At 39.4% G+C, this 19,108-nt stretch overlaps 1 protein-coding gene across 2 annotated transcripts in view; it reads left to right on the top strand.

Annotated features, from left to right (window-relative positions):
* The window catches only part of ARHGEF12 (Rho guanine nucleotide exchange factor 12), a 167,569-nt gene that overhangs the window by 125,669 nt on the left and 22,792 nt on the right, over positions 1-19,108 (top strand). For both annotated transcript variants that reach the window (XM_027563464.1, XM_027563463.1), the window contains 12 exons: positions 3,246-3,288; positions 3,575-3,680; positions 4,135-4,272; positions 4,918-4,950; positions 5,266-5,380; positions 6,031-6,136; positions 7,498-7,710; positions 14,423-14,555; positions 14,855-14,890; positions 15,217-15,371; positions 16,613-16,759; positions 18,041-18,126. In XM_027563464.1, coding sequence (XP_027419265.1) covers positions 3,246-3,288; positions 3,575-3,680; positions 4,135-4,272; positions 4,918-4,950; positions 5,266-5,380; positions 6,031-6,136; positions 7,498-7,710; positions 14,423-14,555; positions 14,855-14,890; positions 15,217-15,371; positions 16,613-16,759; positions 18,041-18,126 — 1,311 coding nt within the window. The remainder of the gene's footprint in view (positions 1-3,245; positions 3,289-3,574; positions 3,681-4,134; positions 4,273-4,917; positions 4,951-5,265; positions 5,381-6,030; positions 6,137-7,497; positions 7,711-14,422; positions 14,556-14,854; positions 14,891-15,216; positions 15,372-16,612; positions 16,760-18,040; positions 18,127-19,108) is intronic.

The raw sequence follows: 19,108 nt of genomic DNA, 5'->3' as shown, positions 1-19,108 counted from the left end.
CATTGCCTTTCTTTGGGATTGGAATGAAAACTGACCTTTTCCAGTCCTGTGGCCACTGCTGAGTTTTCCAAATTTGCTGGCATATTGAGTGCAGCACTTTCACAGCATCATCTTTCAGGATTTGAAATAGCTCAACTGGAATTCCATCACCTCCACTAGCTTTGTTCGTAGTGATGCTTTCTAAGGCCCACTTGACTTCACATTCCAGGATGTCTGGCTCTAGGTGAGTGATCACACCATCGTGATTATCTGGGTCGTGAAACTCTTTTTTGTACAGTTCTTCTGTGTATTCTTGCTACCTCTTCTTAATATCTTCTGCTTCTGTTAGGTCCATACCATTCTGTCCTTTTTCGAGCCCATCTTTGCATGAAATGTTCCCTTGGTATCTCTAATTTTCTTGAAGAGATCTCTAGTCTTTCTCATTCTGTTGTTTTCCTCTATTTCTTTGCATTGATCGCTGAGGAAGGCTTTCTTATCTCTCCTTGCTATTCTTTGGCACTCTGCATTCAGATGCTTATATCTTTCCTTTTCTCCTTTGCTTTTGCTTCTCTTCTTTTCACAGCTATTTGTAAGGGCTCCCCAGACAGCCATTTTGCTTTTTTGCATTTCTTTTCCATGGGGATGGCCTTGATCCCTGTCTCCCGTACAATGTCACGAACCTCCATCCAGGCACTCTATCAGATCTAGTCCCTTAAATCTATTTCTCACTTCCACTGTATAATCATAAGGGATTTGATTTAGGTCATACCTCAGTGGTCTAGTGGTTTTCCCCACTTTCTTCAATAAAATCTGAATTTGACAATAAGGAGTTCATGATCTGAGCCACAGTCAACTCCTGGTCTTGTTTTTGCTGACTGTATAGAGCTTCTCCATCTTTGGCTGCAAAGAATATAATCAGTCTAATTTCGGTGTTGACCATCTGGTGATGTCCATGTATAGAGTCTTCTCTTATGTTGTTGGAAGAGAGTGTTTTTTATGACCAGTGTGTTCTCTTGGCAAATCTCTATTAGCCTTTGCCCTGCTTCATTCCGTACTCCAAGGCCAAATTTGCCTGTTACTCCAGGGGTTTCTTGACTTCCTACTTTTGCATTCCAGTCCCCTATAATGAAAAGGACATCTTTTTTGGGTGTTAGTTCTAAAAGGTCTTGTAGGTCTTCATAGAACCGTTCAACTTCAGCTTCTTCAGCATTACTGGTTGCGGCATAGACTTGGATTACTGTGATATTGAATGGTTTGCCTTGGAAACGAACAGAGATCATTCTGTCGTTTTTGAGATTGCATCCAAATACTGCATTTTGGAGTCTTTTGTTGACCATGATGGCTACTCCATTTCTTCTAAGGGATTCCTGCCCACAGTAGTAGATATAGTGGTCATCTGAGTTAAATTCACCCATTCCAGTCCATTTTAGTTCGCTGATTCCTAGAATGTCAGTGTTCACTCTTGCCATCTCCTGTTTGACCACTTCCAATTTGCCTTGATTCATGGGCCTGACATTTCAGGTTCCTATGCAATATTGCTCTTTACAGCATCAGACCTTGCTTCTGTCACCAATCACATCCACAACTGGGTATTGTTTTTGCTTTGGCTCCATCCCTTCATTCTTTCTGGAGTTATTTCTCCATTGATCTCCAGTAGTATATTGGGCACCTACCGACCCGGGGAGTTCCCCTTTCAGTACCTTCTCAGTGGGCCTTCCCTGACCAATTTACTTAAAATTTCATCCCCCTTGCTTTCTGTCACCTTTCCTGTGTTATTTTTGTCCATAGAATTTATATTTTTTTCTTTATTTTTATCTGTCTGTATTCCTGCTCCTCTGCCCTGAATGAAGCTCCATTAGGGCAGATGTCTTTTATTCTGTTTGTTCACTGCTGTTTTCCCAAAACTGAATAGATCCTGACAGAGTGGTCACTCAGATAGTTGCTGAATGGATTGGTTAGGGTTCTGATTATAATGCCATTGTTTAAAATATTACACATTATATTTATTAAGATGATTTTCTTCAATGAAGAAATGACAGTATACTGAAGTTTATATGAACTTGACATTTCTTAAGAGCATTCCATGCTAAGGCACAGAATGTGCCTTCAGATCAGGTGATTTCTTATATTTTGCTGCTTATTAACATTAAAGTGTAAGAACCCTGCTAGATTAATTTGTTAATTATTCTTTTATGCCACAGGTGATATTATTTCATATAAATACCCACATACAGAAATGAACGTATATATACTTTCTTGCATTTGTGCTAGAAGTACTTCTGGAAAGTTGGCTTGAGCTACTTTATAGCAACTTCAGATAAAGAGAAAGCTTTGAAATCCATTTCAACTGCTCTTCAAATAAATATTAGAGCTCTCTTAATTTTTAGCAGTAACTTATTTTCAGATGTAAAACTTCAGATCCTACATTAATTTTTTTTTAATTCTGGAAGGATATGACTTAAGTGGGTGTATAATACAGAGTAAATTTGAAGAAGATAATATATTTTCTCCAAATGCAAAATAATTTTTTCTGAGACATTTCCCAAATTAACAGGAGAAAATTATCTGGTAATGGGATCACAAACTGCAGTTGTCATGTGAAAAAATATAGCTAAGAAGAAATTAATTATGACACAGTTACCTTATTTCAGTAGTTAGAACTGCAGATGTAAGAACTAGAGATTTAAGACTCCAGAGCTTCAACATTGATATCCAGCACTTTCTCGTTGGGAGCATGACTTCTTATGAGGGTTCTTCAGCTTTATATACGAATATGATTGGGAATATCATGGTCTTCAGTGTGAGTGTCTCAAATACAGTGAATAAAATTGTTATACATGAGTAAGTTTTTCATATGGTTATCTACATATAGTTTAGCTTTTTATCTATATTGATTCAAACAGTGTATGACCAATTATCTTAACCAGTGATTCTCGAAAGCCCAAACCAATATTCATTCATTCTAGAAAGCCAAAGCCAACAGGAATAAATAAGGCACAAAAGCATCCAGTCGTCTAGTAAAATGGATTGTAGGTATTTCCTTTATAACATGATCCTTGAGGAAAGGGCTTATTTTCAAGTTCAAACCATAGAATATTCCAAAGCTGGGAAATTTAGATGGGTGGTACCCCACAAATGAGCTTATACATGAATATACTTATAAATATAGGTATTCAAGTTTTTTCTCTTTATTTTGTGTAAGTACTGATATGGATCCTGAAAGACCCTAAGTGCTATTTCACTTTTTGTTTGCATTTTTGTTTTAGCACCTGAAGGTTTCTGTTCCTGAGGAAATATCAGTAGATCTAGGTAAGTCTGGAGCACCAATGTGCCAGAGGATTGCATCTCTGTAGATAGGTAGCTCAGCTCCTCTCTAGAGGTTTTATCTGTTACACAGTGACGAGTAGGTCATATGAATCACAACAGTAAAAGAGCCTATAATACACTTCAGAGTAAATGAAATGTGAGTTCTAAGATTAAAATACTTAAAATATGTTGAGTATCTCTTTATCTTACTTTAAGTTTACACCAAGTAGTGCCAGTTACAATGCACAGAATGTGCCTTTAGATCAGGTGATTTCTTGTATTTATGCAGAAAAAAGACGACCAGAGCTTATTCCTGAGGATCTACATCGCCACTATATCCAGACTATGCAAGAAAGAGTCCACCCAGAAGTTCAGAGGCACTTGGAAGATTTTCGGTAAGCCCTGTGGTCAACAGAAGCTGATATGGTTGTCCTGAATTAGTTTTCTTTCTAGGTAGGAAAAGGTTATACATTCCTTGGCATAACATGTGGTCTCTATCACTGTTACTAAAACCTAATGAAGTTCTGGCGTCGAAAGGTTGGCATGGTACTGAGAGTGCATGGTCCCCGTTCCTTATGGCTGGCAGGAATTGAGCTTAGTACCTGTCTGTGCCAAGTGTGTCCTTCGGGATATGTGTTCTGTTGAGTGACTTCCTCTAGAATTTTCTTCCTCCAGTGTCCCAGGTGACATGGGCCCCCAAATAGAAAAGCATGACATTTTACCTGTTGCTAGAAATTCATAACTATGGAAACTCCGATGAAGCGTCTCCAGAGGGAGATAGTTACCCTCTAGGTAACTCAGGAAATTACCCTCTAGGCTGCCTCAGGAAATTTCTCCTATTCCCTTTAGGCAGAAGCGCAGCATGGGGCTGACCCTGGCTGAAAGTGAACTGACTAAACTTGATGTAGAGCGAGACAAGGACCGGTTAACTTTGGAGAAGGAACGGGCATGTGCAGAACAGATTGTTGCCAAAATTGAAGAAGTGTTGTAAGTAATAGAAATACATGTAGAAACGCCCTCTCTACTGAGATGATAATTATGTGTAAAGTACATTTGAACAAGTTTAGAAAGGATGTCAGGTTGTTTATGTACAGCTGTTTGCCTTGTGATAATACTTGAGAAGCTGGAATCTTAAGTTTATGCTGATATCGTAGATGACGTTCTTATATTTCTTTTTCTGGGTATTGCTAAAATGAGTAACTGCTGAATTTCTAGCTGATCAAAAACAGGTTGAATACTTACATTGGCTTTAATTCACAGGCTTTGGAAATGTTTCTTGCTATAAAACATTTATAGCAAGTTGATGATGAAAAAATGATCCTTCAGGGATCACAATTTTTCTGATATATCATTACAGGTGACAGAGACTTAGAGTGGGTCCCAAAGCATTTCCTGTGCCACAGGGGCTTCCCTGGTGGCTCAGATGGTAAAGAATCTGCCTGCAGTGTGGAAGACCTGGGTTTGATCCCTGGGTCGGGAAGATCCCCTGGAGAAGGGAATGGCTATCCACTGCAGTATTCTTGCCTGGAGAATTCCATGGATTTGACTCTGTTTTGTTGATCAGTTATCTGAGTTTAGTAACAACTATTTTATTAAACTGTAATATTTCATTTTAAATGCTTTTATTTTTAGGATGACTGCCCAGGCTGTAGAAGAAGAAAAGAGGTAATGTAACTATTTTTTCCTAGAATTTTGAAGACCAAAAAAAAAAAGAAACTGTCTTTTCTCCTGTCCTAAATTAAGATTTATTTCTTTTAACTTAAAAATACAGACTGTCTCTGGTGGCTTGTATTTTATGTGACTAATATTCTAGTATCTTGAGTAGAATCTTTACTGGTCACAGTGAGTAGATAGCTCTTTATGTTTCACTTGATGAATTCTAAGACTTTCAGCAAGGGGGTTTTAGAAGTCATTTGATATCTTTATTTACCCACTGTCCCTTCCCAGAAGTCTTATTTTACTTAATCCTTTCTCCCCCAGTTCGACAATGCAGTATGTTATTCTCATGTACATGAAACATTTGGGAGTAAAAGTGAAAGAACCTCGAAATTTGGAGCACAAGCGAGGTCGGATTGGATTCCTTCCAAAAATCAAGGTAAAACTGGAGTAATAACAGTGTGTTCAGGTCGCCATGCTTCTTATGTCTGTCTGCACGGCTTTCCTTCTTCTTAGTGTTTACTTTTTCAGCAAATTAGTGCTAAGCATGCAAGCAGGAATAAGATACGGTCCCTGTTCTCAAGAAACTCAAAATCCAGTGAGAAATCCGGGTGTACGAACTAACTGTTAGATGATATGAAAAGTGAAAACAGGAGTTTACACAGAGAGCCATCATCAGCTTTGTTTCGACCCCATGCTTTTCCTTTATGGTTCCTCTCGATGTTTATAATTGTTTATGTTGTTAGATTGTAAAGCTGGATGAAGATAAGGGCCTCCTCCTTCGTTGTACCCCATCTTTTAGCATTGTGCCTTCAGACACTATTAGCTTAGCAAATATTATTCAAGAGATGAATGAGTTACTTAAAACAAGCTCCCAGTAAATGTGTTGTAAAAATACCTTTTACTTTCCAAAATTGTCAGCTCTGAAGGGTTTGAAAAGGCATCTTGAGTTTGAAGTGTACATAGTGCTGAGTGCCAGCTTCCAACGAGCGCCCGTTGTGTGTCTTTAATTTACATGTGGCCAGTTTCTTTCAACCTGACCATTAGGATTGTGCGTCTCTTACCTCTTTGATTGTACCTTGATTCTAGCAAAGTATGAAGAAAGATAGAGAAGGCGAAGAAAAGGGGAAGCGAAGAGGATTCACCAGCATCTTGGGACCCCCTAGGAGACCAAGCCGCCATGATAACAGCGCAAGTAAGTTGAAGTCTGAAATGCTGCATTCCCACCATTCCATGCCGTCTTTAGATCAGAGGCTCATTCAGCTAGGTTGGGTTGCTGGAGAAAGATGTTCTAGAAATGTTTCCACTGAACCTCCACTGTTTTCTATTCAGTGTCATTTCTAGACCCCCGGTGTTCAGTTAGACTTCACAGTTGTCGTAAGTGTTTAATGGCAGTAGAACATCCCATCAGCTGTTCATAACATAACTTACTTACCTGTTCTGACTTTGCTGCGTTCACTTTCTGATTGTTAAATTCATAAAACAAAATGTACACAAACTTCACCATCATACTTTGTCTTTTTGTACGTACATGACTCATTTTCTCCATACTTAACTGTTCTCCACCTCTTCATTGTGCTTTATTTCCTGATGTCCCGCCACCCTCAGGCCTAGTGGAGAGATGCTGTCCTAGAGAGGGCTACAGGAGAAGTAGAGGTGGTGCTATGGGAGAGAAATTAGGTCCTGCAGTGGTCCTCACATTGGGCAGCACCACATTTCAAAATACTGGCACAGTTGGAGTTGGGGGCGGGTGTTGTGATCCAGCAAAGCTGAGTGTCCCACCCTATGAAGAATCCTCATTCAAATGTCAGTGGTGCCCCTTGTTGAGAAACACTGAGAAGATGAAGGAAATCTTGAGAGAAGAGGTTGAGGAGAATGGAAAACTTAACCATCTGTTAAAGGGATTCAGAAGAAGAATTGTAGGACTTAGGGAAGGAAGAATTTTAGGATTAGAGATATAACGAGCTATGTGAAGATGTGCACAGCTCTGGGGTGCTTCTTATGGTGACTGATGTAAACACTGGTAACAGGCAGGATGGGGATTATTCTGCATGGTCTCTGAGGCATGTCATGATGAAATTGTGAGTGTTAGGGAGGAGTGGGGTAGAGGCTTGCTAAGAGTTCACAGAGCCAGCGGGCTTCATCTTCACTCTGACAGAGGAATACAGCTTTGTGGTGTATCCATCTCTGTCTGTCGGTATCCCCTCTCCCCACACCCAGTGCTGGTCTTCTCATCTCCTTTTCTCATGACCCTTCTTCCTCTGCCTCTTCTCTCTCCCCCTCATCTTCTACCATCTCCCACCCTTTTCTCCTCCTCCTCTTTCACTCTTCCCTGCCTTTCTCTCTATCTCCATGGCCCACTTCCTTCCTTCTCTTCCTTTCTTCCTTACTTTTTTTCTCCCTTCCTTCCTATCTTTCTATCTCTCTCTCTCTTCCTCACTCTATGTAATTCTTGTTCTGTGTTTCTAGGGCCCACCATGTTCTTTCTGAATTCTTTTCATCATCTTCTTTAAAGCTGTTTTGCCACATGATTACTAGCCGTTGCTTTCTGTTCAGTTGGCAGAGCCATGGAACTGCAGAAGCAGCGCCACCCTAAGCACTTGTCCACACCCTCATCTGTGAGTCCTGAACCTCAGGATTCTGCGAAGCTGCGCCAGAGTGGGTCAGCAAGTGAAGGAGCAGACACTGGATACCTGCCAGCCAATTCCACGTCCTCCATGGTTGCAGGGGCCACTCTTTCCCAGGAAGGAGGGAAAGAGAATGATATGGGTGAGCTAATGCTGTCATTCAACTTAGCTAAGCATCAGGATTTTAAAACAACCATACTAAGAAATAGAGGGGCAGATTATTTGAATCAGGACTGAGTCACAGTTTAAAGATTTTAGTATCCTATAACCAGTGACAAATCTATTCTGAATGGTAATTTTGAGTTATTATCCATTCAGAAAATATTTATGGAGTTTTCTGTCAGGCATTATCTCTGTAGCAAACATTAGCATGCGAGAATAATACATAGATTTTTGCCCCATGTAGCTTAGCCTTCTGGGGAAGTAGTCATAAATACCATAAATAAAATATTCAAGTTATGGGGAGTGTTGAGAGGACTGGTCAGAAGTTAGAAGCATATACAGTAGGTCCTTGTCTTTGTGACCCTGTGGACTGTAGCCCACCAGGCTCCTCCATCCATGGGGTTCTCCAGGCAAGAATACTGGAATGGGTTGCCATTTCCTTCTCCAGGGGATCTTCCTGACCCAGGGATGGAACCCAGGTCTCCCGCATTGCAGGCAGACGCTTTAACCTCTGAGCCACCAGGGAAGCTCAGTATGTATATCAGTAAAAATTATTCTGTATTTAAGAATATTATGAATATAAAATTGATAGAATAAAAACAACAAAAAATAAGAAAAGTAAAAGTAAGTTAGAGGCAGATATGTTTATGTGCGGTGCATCTAAAGAAGACTTTTAAAAAATCTGAGATGCTGGGTTTTTTTTTTTAATACTAAGGGGAAGCCAATTGAGAGAAAGAGGTTAAAAATGTGGGAAATGGACTATATAACCAATAGAAAACAAGTTTTGAGAAGGAGAGAAGCAGTGCTATGCAGAGTATATGTGAAGGGCAAGGTTATTAGCTGAGAGTGAGGATTTAGTGAGAAGGGCAAGAGGATTTGAAGAGTAAAGAAAGATAGGAAGTAATTGTAGGTAACTGAGAAAAGAGCTTATTACCATATTTCTTCATGCTTGTTATAATCGGTTTCTTAAGCAAGTGAGCTGGGAGAAATAGGTCCTTGTATTTGGAGAAGGAAATACCCGTTTGTATTGGTGATTTTGGAAGCAGTTCAGTTTCTGGTATGACAAAACCAAGGGTGGATCCGTGGGAGTGGTCACTGAGGTTGCATAGAGAGGGTTACTAGTGATGAAGCAGGTGAGGCACCAAGGAGCCAAAGGTTTAGATATGTTTATAGACATAGATTTTGTGGTGGCCGCATTTGATAATAGCATGGAGAGGAAAATTGTGAGCCAGCAGCCAAAGGTTCAGTGTTGCTAGATGGCTCTTGGTAATGACAACATGACATCATTCAGAGTGAGCGCCTCAGTGGAGCAAGGGATTTTTGTAAGTAGGGTAATAGTCTAAAAGTAGTCCTTAGGAAAAAGAAGAGTCACTGTCTCATCACCCTGCAGTACATAGAATATGACGGAAACATCAGTCTCTATTTGAGGGGCCTGTAGCAGAAGACAAAGAAGTAGCAGTGACATTCGTAGAAAAGCCTGGAGGTTCAGTCTTACATGGAATTCTGAAGATGTTGGACTGAGTAATGCCTTAATTCATGGCTGTCGTGTCTCACTGAAATAAAAGAATGGGAGGTAATGAATAAAGAAAAAGCAAAAAGAGGAAAGAAGCCGAGGAAGAGAAGATATTCTTATTCATAAGAGATTTCCATAAATTTGGGGGAGATTAATGGGATGGAGAAGGCAATGGCATCCCACTCCAGTACTCTTGCCTGGAAAATCCCATGGACGAGGAGCCTGGTAGGCTGCAGTCCATGGGGTCGCTAGGAGTCGGACACGACTGAGCAACTTCACTTTCACTTTTCACTTTCATGCACTAGAGAAGGAAATGGCAACCCGCTCCAATGTTCTTGCCTGGAGAATCCCAGGGACGGGGGAGCCTGGTGGGCTGCCATCTGTGGCATTGCACAGAGTCGGACACGACTGAAGCGACTTAGCAGCAGCAGCAGCAATGGGCACGAGTGGTTTGATGGATGAAAGGACATAAAGGAAGTAGGAGCCCATAGTTCGTGTAAGGAGTCCAAGGTGGGAGCCAGTCTGTCCATTGGAACCCAAAAGAGACCTTGGGCTTAGAGTTGTCATATGAGTCACAGAGTGCATGAGGAAGAAGTAAAACTGAAAATGATGAATTCACATCTATAATCAAAACAGTTCTGTCAGCAACTTCTGATTTTTACATTACAGAATATAAGCAGTCATTCCTGTATCAGAAGAAAATGAATATGTTCTTTGTTACAGAAGTTGAAGTCAGACTGATTATATTCTTTACAGCCGGAGATGGAGAAGGTTATACAGTCTGCAAAAACAAGACCTAAAGCTGACTGTGGCTCAGATCATAAGCTTCTCATTGCAAAATTCAGGCTTAAACGAAGTAGGGAAAATGACTATGTCATTCACGTATGACCCAAGTCAAATCCCTTATGGTTTTACAGTGGAGGTGATGAACAGTTCAAGGGATGAGATCTGGTAGACAGAGTGTCTGAAGAACTGTGGACAGAGGTTCATAACATTGTACAGGAGGTGGTGACCAAAACCATCCCAAAGAAAAAGAAATATAAGAAGGCAAAGTGATTGTCTGAAGAGGCCTTACAAATAGCTGAGCAAAGAAGAAAAACGAAAGGCAAAGTAGAAGGGGAAAGATATACCCAACTGAATGCAGATTTCCAGAGAATATCAAGGAGAGATAAGAAAGCCTTCTTAAATGAACAGTGCATAGAAATAGAGGGAAAACAATAGAATGAGAAAGTCTAGAGAGCTCGTCAAGAAAATTGATGATACCAGGGGAACATTTCATGTAAAGATGGGAACAATAAAGGACAGAAACAGCAGGGACCTAACATAAGCAAAAGCTATTAAGAGGTGGCAAGATTACACAGAAGAACTCTATAAAAAAGGTATTAATGACCCAGATAACTATGATGGTGTGATCACTCACCCAGAGCCAGACATCCTGGAGTGTGAAGCCAAGTGGGCCTTTGGAAGCATTACTATGAACGAAGCTAGTGGAGGTGATGGAATTCCAATTGAGCTCTTTCAAATCCTAAAAGATGATGCTGTGAAAGGACTGCCCTCAATATGCCAGCAAATTTGGAAAACTCAACAGTGGCCACAGGTCTGGAAAAGGTCAGTCTTCGTTCCAATCCCAAAGAAGGGCAATGCCAAAGAATGTTCAATCTACCATACAGTTGTGTTCATTTCATATTGATAGTAAGGTAATGTTCAAAATCCTTCAAGCTAGGCTTCAACAGTATTTGAATCAAGAACTTCCAGATATACAAGCTGAATTTAGAAAAGGCAGAGGAACCAGAGATCAAATTGCCAACATCCATTGGATCATAGAAAAAGCAAGGGAATTACAGAAAAACATCAACTTCTGCTTCATTGACTATACTAAAAGCCTTTGACTGTGTGGATCACAACAAACTGTGGAGAATTCTTACAGAGATGGGAATACCAGACCACCTTACCTGAAAAGGCTGTATGCAGGTCAAGAAGGAACAGTTAGAACCAGACATGGAACAACAGACTGGCTCAAAATTGGGAAAGGAGCACATCAAGGCTGTGTATTGTCACACTGCTTATTTAACTTATATGCAGAGTACCTTATGCAAAATGCTGGACTGGATGACTCACAAGCTAGAATCAAGATTGCAGGGAGAAATATCAACAATCTCAGATATGCAGATGATAACCACCCTGATGGCAGAAAGTGAAGAGGAACTAAAGAGCATCTTCATGAGAATGAAAGCGTGAAAAAGCTGGCTTAAAACTCAGCATTCAAAAAACTAAGATCATGGCATCTGGTCCCATCACTTCATGGCAAATAGATGGGGAAAAAGTGGAAACAGTGGCAGATTTTATATTCTTTGGCTCCAAAATCACTGTGGATGGTGACTGCAGCCATGAAATGAAAAGATGCTTGCTCCTTGAAAGCAAAACTGTGCCAAACATAGACAGTGTATTAAAAAGCAGAGACATCACTTTGCCGACAAAGATCCATAGAGTTAAAGGTATGGTTTTTCCAGTAGTCATCTATGTATGTGAGAATTGGACCATAAAGAAGACTGAGTGCTGAAGAAAAACCGATGCTTTCAAATTGTGTTGCTGGAGAAAGCTCTTGAGAGTCCCTTGGACAGCAAGGAGATCAAACAGTCAATCCTAAAGGAAATCAACCCTGAATATTTACTGGAAGAACTGATGCTGAAGCTGAAGTTCCAATACTTGGCCACCTGATGCGAAGAGCTGACTCATTGGAAAAGACACTGATGATGGGAAAGATTGAGGGCAGGGGGAGAAGGGAGCGACAGAGGGTGAGATGGTTGGATGGCATCACTGACTCAGTGGACAAGAGTTTGAGCAAACTCGGGGAGACAGTGAAGGACAGAGAAGCCTGGCATGCTGCAGTCCATGGGGTCACAAAGAGTTGGACATGACTTGGCACAAGCTAAGTGAATTGTGTAAGGCCATGGTACACAGTTCTTAAGTCCTCCATGCTGTTAGTGCCCTGAAGCTAACTTTAGGGGACCTAAAGCCTGGCAGTAGGCATGCCAGGGGCTTATGCCACTCAGAGGAGCTTCTAGCTGAAAGGATCCTACTTCTACATAGCAGAATAGGAAAGTCAAGTCAGCTGCTAAGTCTTGCATTCTTACAAATGTGCAGCATTACTCACTTTTGGCAGAAGTTATTAGAGTCAAGACCTAAGATAATCAGATCAGATCAGATCAGATCAGTCGCTCTAAGATAATCAGATCAGATCAGATCAGATCAGTCGCTCAATCGTGTCCGACTCTTCGAGACCCCATGAATCGCAGCACGCCAGGCCTCCCTTTCCATCACCAACTCCTGGAGTTCACTGAGACACACATCCATCAAGTCAGTGATGCCATCCAGCCATCTCATCCTCTGTCATCCCCTTCTCCTCTTGCCCCCAATTCCTCCCAGCATGAGTCTTTTCCAATGAGTCAACTCTTCGCATGAGGTGGCCAAAGTACTGGAGTTTCAGCTTTAGCATCATTCCTTCCAAAGAAATCCCAGGGCTGATCCTCCTTCAGAATGGACTGGTTGGATCTCCTTGCAGTCCAAGGGCCTCTCAAGAGTCTTGTCCAACACCACAGTTTAAAAGCATCAATTCTTCGGCGCTCAGCCTTCTTCACAGTCCAACTCTCACATCCATACATGACCACAGGAAAAACCATACCACCAAACCTATTCGGGGCATAAAGAGGAAAATACAAAATAAACAGAAAAACTGCCACTAGCAGAAAACAATTTAGGTAATAAGTAAGAACTTATAAAAATACCTTCAAATTAGATAGTATTCTTGAAGAAATTAAAGAGGTTATTATATCTAAAGTAAGAATAGCATGTTATGAAAAAGGAGCAGGGACCAAGAAGTCTTAATATAACTGTTATATATAATAACTGTTTTATTAGTTATCAATTGCTTTGTAATAAATTATCCCAAAACTTAATGGCGTAACACACAAAAAATATTTACTACTTCACATTTTTGGTGTGTGAGGAGCTCAGGAGCACCTTAGCTAGGCAGTTTTGGGTTGGACTCTCTCATAAAGTTGTAGTCAGGATGTCAGCCAGCCATGTAAAAGCTTAACAGGGCCAAGAGACCTGCTTCTGTGCTTCCACAGGTGGCTGATGACAGGAAGGCTTTATGATTGAAACATGAAGCAAACAGAGGCATAATCTGAAAGTGACTGATGGAGTGTATGACTTTAATAAACATTCTATTTCATGTGACCTAGGAGTTGTATCATTGGACCAGTAGAAAAGAAAATATAATCCTAACCTAACATGCCTCTTAACCTGGCAAGAAAAATATGTATAGGGTATGTTGTATTACAATATGTGTATGGTCACAATAATGTAAGTACACTATTTTTTTTTCAGACTCTTAGAATCAGCCTATTAGGCGAAGCATAGAATATTTTTAGTTGTGGCTGCAGATCAGAATGGAAATGTAAAAAATCCTCTTAAGGATACAAGTAAAAATGTAACTGAAAGACATGAAAGGTAAAAGGAAAGAAACACAATTAAAGAGAAGGATACGGACACAAATACCTAATGTGACATAGAGGAAAGTTAAGACACTTAACGCCTTGTTGGAACAAATATATATATAATTCCATCATGTAAACTTAGGGAGTAACAGATAACTAGGAATAATAATATAGATGTTAAAGAATGGGAAGAAAAAAAGGAAGGGAAGTGAAAATGGGATGAATAAGTGAGCAGACTCTTCAGGGATGAGAAATATGAAGTTATTTGGAGGTAGACCATCATGATAACTAAAATTTGAATGAAGAAGATTGGTACTGATATAGAGAATGTTTCTCCGTATCACGCGCTCTTCCTAGTAGTTGCCATGTCTTATGTTGATTTTTTTTAAGCTGCGTAAAAATGATGGATGGGGAAGCCTGGCATGCTGCAGTCTTTGGGGTCACAGAGTCGGACACGACTGAGCGACTGAATTGAACTGAACTGAAAAATGATATTCCAGTTTATTTTTTAGTGCATGTTAAAATTTTATGTTAGAATTTTGTTTCTAGCTAACCTGCAGTTGTTTAAGTAAGAATATGACCATGGCTGAGACTGAAGCTTTCTAGGGGACTGAATTTTTTTTTTTTTAAATCATTGTCTTTATGAATAGCATCTGAATGTCTGACTTTTGTCTTTTCAGGATCAAAACAAGCTGGAGAAACGCCAGCATCTGGAGACTCCTTGGATGGCACTCCTCGTACTCCCAACACCATCTTTGATTTCCCACCTCCTCCATTAGACCAGGTGCAGGAGGAAGAATGGGAAGTGGAGAGGTAATTCAGGGGTGTCTTAGGGGTGTTTAGGACATTGTTAAAAGTTTCTCACTGTATAGTATGCCTATACTTAGTAGTGTTTTTTTCTACATGCTTTTTTGGGGAAAGAAATAGAATTTATTGGTAGTAAATATTAGGTACTGAAATGTTTTTTAATTTATTTGATATTAAGTCATTGCAATATCCAGAAGAGTTATTTATCGGTCACTGTGGTTTAACACAATTTTGAATATCTTTGTCATCAGTTTTTTCATCACCATTTTATTTGTATGTTGACTGTCTATTCTCCATTGTTTTAGAGTGACTGAACATGGGACACCAAAGCCCTTTCGAAAGTAAGTAATCCTAAAGTAGCTTTCAGTGGACATATTTTAAGAAATACATCTTTTTTCCCTAAAGTCCTAGTTTTAAAGGAAAAAAAGCCCCATGTACAAATCTGTTAGATAGTATAAAAGAAATTTCTTAATAAACACAACTATTTAAAAATTTATGGAAGTGTTTATAACACATGTAAGCTATTTTGTAAGGGAGGATGATGTTTTAGGCTCTGCTAAGTAATACTTCAGAAATCTGACTAATTGACTGTAACATAAAGACTTGTGCTGTCTCCCATTGTCCGTGTGATGTCCTGAAATAGAAATCATTATTTGTTCTTCATTAGGTTTGACAGCATAGCTTTTGGAGAAAGTCAGAGTGAGGATGAACAGTTTGAAAATGACTTAGAGACGGACCCACCCAACTGGCAACAGCTTGTCAGTCGAGAAGTGTTATTGGGACTAAAGCCTTGTGAGATCAAAAGACAGGAAGTAATTAATGGTGAGTTTAATTCATTTTTGTTATTCACATATATTGAGTTTTATTAGAGTTAAACCAACCCCAAACCTTGGAGTTTGCTTCAGAGTTTATACTCAGCGTTTGTTTTGAACAGAGAGGAAATTAATAGATGATCCCTGAACTTTCCAACTTAAAAATGCAAATGATTGTATGATTCTTATTGATAATTTAGAAGGAAAATGTGTTTAGCATTCAAGTTATTTAAAATTCATATCATCATAGATCTTAAACATGAAGAATCATTGAGACAACACTTGTGCCCTCACTTTACTTTCAGGCTCTGTTATTTTTTTGCGCGTAGATTATAAATGAGAGAGCCAAGGCTCAGAATAACTAATTGAATCAGTCAGGATCATGCAGCTGGTAAGTGATGGGAAGAAAACTAAAATCTAGGTCTCCCTTTATCCTTGTGTAATGTGCTTTATTTTACCCTAGCGTATATGACACAGAAGCTGTACCTATTACTATCTTTAAGTTGTGATTTGAATACATATGTTTCCTGTCTCTAGCAACATTGAGACATGGTGAAATTAAAAAGTTTGGCCTCAGAAATGAGAGTCTATAGGCAGGACTTCCCTGGTGGTCCAGTGGTTAAGAATCCACCTGTTAATGCAAAGGACATGGGTTCAGTCCCTGGTCCCGGAAGATCCCACACGCCTGTGGGGCAGCTAAGCCTCTGTGCCACAACTCCTGAAGCGTGCGCGCTAGAGTCTGTGCCCTGCAACAGAAGAAGCCACCACAGTAAGAAGCCAATCCGCCGCAACCAGAGAGTAGCCCCTGCTTGCTGCAGCTGGAGAAAGTCCGTGGGCAGCAGCGGGCACCCAGTGCAGCCTGCTTAATTAATTAGAGTTAATAGGCAAGTTAGATAACATAGAATGCTATTACTTTTGAAGAGGGTTCAGTTCAAAGACTATGTGATATTTGGACTTACAGTTTTCTAATGTTGTAGTTGTGATTGGTTGGTGCTGGCAACCCATGGATTTTGGAGTACATTGTTATCTTGTAAGTACAGAATAGTTTAAATGATACTTTTCATTTAGCAGTATTCAACTCTTACAGCCAGTATATAGTAGGGTTTCATGGAATTAAGAAGAGATACCGTATCCTGTCAAAACTATAAATAATGATTATATTAGTCATTTGGTTCTTAATTTCAGCCAAAGTGTATGTTTGATCTCATTCTAAGTAAGGTAACATTTTATGTTTCCTATTTTTCTGCTTAGAATTGTTCTACACTGAAAGAGCTCATGTTCGAACATTGAAGGTTCTAGATCAAGTGTTTTATCAGCGAGTGTCCAGAGAAGGAATTTTGTCACCCTCAGAACTACGGAAAATTTTTTCAAACTTAGAAGATATTCTTCAACTTCACAGTAAGATAAATTGACTCTGATCTTTGTTCCTAACATTTCCAATAGATAAAAGATTGTTGGTATAAAAAGGCACCATAACAGTAAAATCTTATAAATAAATGTATCCATGTTGGCATTCCTGAAAGTTCTATAATTATATGTGAGCATAAGATAAAGAAATAATTGGATCTTTGAATTTCTCCCCAATTCCTTACTTTCACCACATCAACTTTTTTTATTCAGAGTATTAACACAGAACTTAGGGCCTAAAGTCAATGCCTAAGACAAAAAACATAAATAGTTAAAATTAACCTTGGAAATTCCTGATTACTTACATTATATATGTTTTTTAAAATATATACTCTGTATAATATATGTATAAATATATTTTGTAAGTAGTGATATATAACATATAATCCAAAACATTCAGGAATTAAATTATTTTATGGTTTTGTTGCTTGGAATGCTTGAATGAATACATTAAAAATCAGTGCTGCTGTCTGTCCCTGGTTGTAGTCATCTTGGGCTTTGGAGACAATAGTATCAGTTCTTCTCTCTTTAAGTCACTGTTTCTCCAGGACCCTTACTTTTAGTCTGTCTTTCATTAAGGATGCCATCACCACCTAGCAACACCCACCCACCGAACAGTTGCCTTTTGCTCCTGAGTCTCACCGGTGTGCGTGACACATTTGAGCATGATGATGTCCGTTGCCTGGGAACACACGTTTTGAGAGGAATAGTGGGCAGAGTCACTTGTACAGTCGAAGTTTGTTTTCTTACAAGCATGGCTGGTTACAGATGGAATCTTGAAGTTAAATGCGTATTTGATGCCCCTGTACCGTATATAATGTGCTCGTTTCCACATTATTTTATGCTTTGGCAACTGGTTTTCATATAGAACTAAAAATATGTAGATGTATAGGAATTATGTCCAGATTTATATTTAAGGCAATTAGAAGCGATGTGGCTTAGTCGCTAAGTCGTGTCCGACTCTTTCAACCCCATGGACCGTAGCCCACCAGGTTCCTCTGTCCATGGGATTTTCTAGGCAAGAATACTGGAGTGGGTTGCCATTTCCTTCTCTGCGGGATCTTCTGGACCCAGGAATTGAACCTGGATCTCCTGCATTGCAGGCAGATTCCTGCATTGCAGGCAGATTCTTTACTGACTGAACTATGAGGGAAGAAGTCATACTACTCTGAAAATCCTTTTTTTTTTAAATTTAGATTCATGATACTACCAGTATCTCAGCCTGAAGTGAATGTATGCTTAATTTTTTTTCATCGTTTTTCACCCCCTTAGTTGGATTGAATGAGCAAATGAAGGCTATTCGGAAGAGGAATGAGACCTCTGTTATTGATCAGATTGGGGAAGATTTGCTGATCTGGGTAAGGACATTGGTGATTTCATTTAAAAATTTTCATAGGCATTTGATCAGATTTAAGGTTAAGCTGCTAACCTTCCCAAGTATGCAAACTCATCCTTTAATGTAAAGATAAAAAGGGTCCAAGTGTGTATTCTTAATTAGTCTTCTAATAAGTGCCCATTCAACTGCATGCTCTTTTCTCATCAAATTAAAAATAATAGTTCTTTGTGTTTTAAAGAACGTAGAGTAAAATGGACCTTGATAAAAATAATTTAACTGATGTGGAATTTTAGCTGTCTTTTATTGTCAAAATCTTAGAAATGTACTGTAAAATCCTGGACAATTACAGATTGTGAGCTACCATCACAAAAGCAGAAAAGAGAAAATTACTTAACCTTATTTACAGTATAAGGAAAGAGGGTTCAGAGACTATAGTAGCTGCTTGGCAGATTGCATTTATCTTTCTGGCTGACTCTTTGTCAGCATATACTCACTGTTCTAGGTGCTAGGGATACAGTGGCAGTCAGAACAGATACGGCTCCTGCCCTTGTGGAACTTATAATCAGTACGGGGAAAAGAATAGTCATTATTTCAGGTGTGATTAATGTTACAAAAAGGGGAGAATACAGGTTATTTTGGGGGACACCTAAACTGGAGCATATAGAAAATCTTCCTACATGAAAGTGGAGTTGATCTAGACGCTTAAAGAAAGTCCTATAGTTAAGCCTATGAGTAATAGTAAAACATGTGATGTTCCCAAAATTTTAACACTGGTTGAACAGGAACTGTTTAGATATGCCAGCAGATACTTACTTCAGTATGTAGACTGCTTGAGGAAATGCCAAAAGATTTTGGTAATTTTACAATGATAACTTTTAGAAAGATTAAACACTGATAAGTTGACCAAAACAATCTTCATCTTACTCTTTTCTCTGATGGTGAGACCATGACTCAGAATCTACTAATCTATTAGTAGATCTCTTCTTAATGATTAGCCACTTGAC

Source organism: Bos indicus x Bos taurus, chromosome 15, assembly GCF_003369695.1.
Source record: "Bos indicus x Bos taurus breed Angus x Brahman F1 hybrid chromosome 15, Bos_hybrid_MaternalHap_v2.0, whole genome shotgun sequence".
Classification (NCBI taxonomy): domain Eukaryota; kingdom Metazoa; phylum Chordata; class Mammalia; order Artiodactyla; family Bovidae; genus Bos; species Bos indicus x Bos taurus.
The sequence above is the reverse complement of the archived record's forward strand: the minus strand, read 5'-3'. Positions and strand labels throughout refer to the sequence as shown.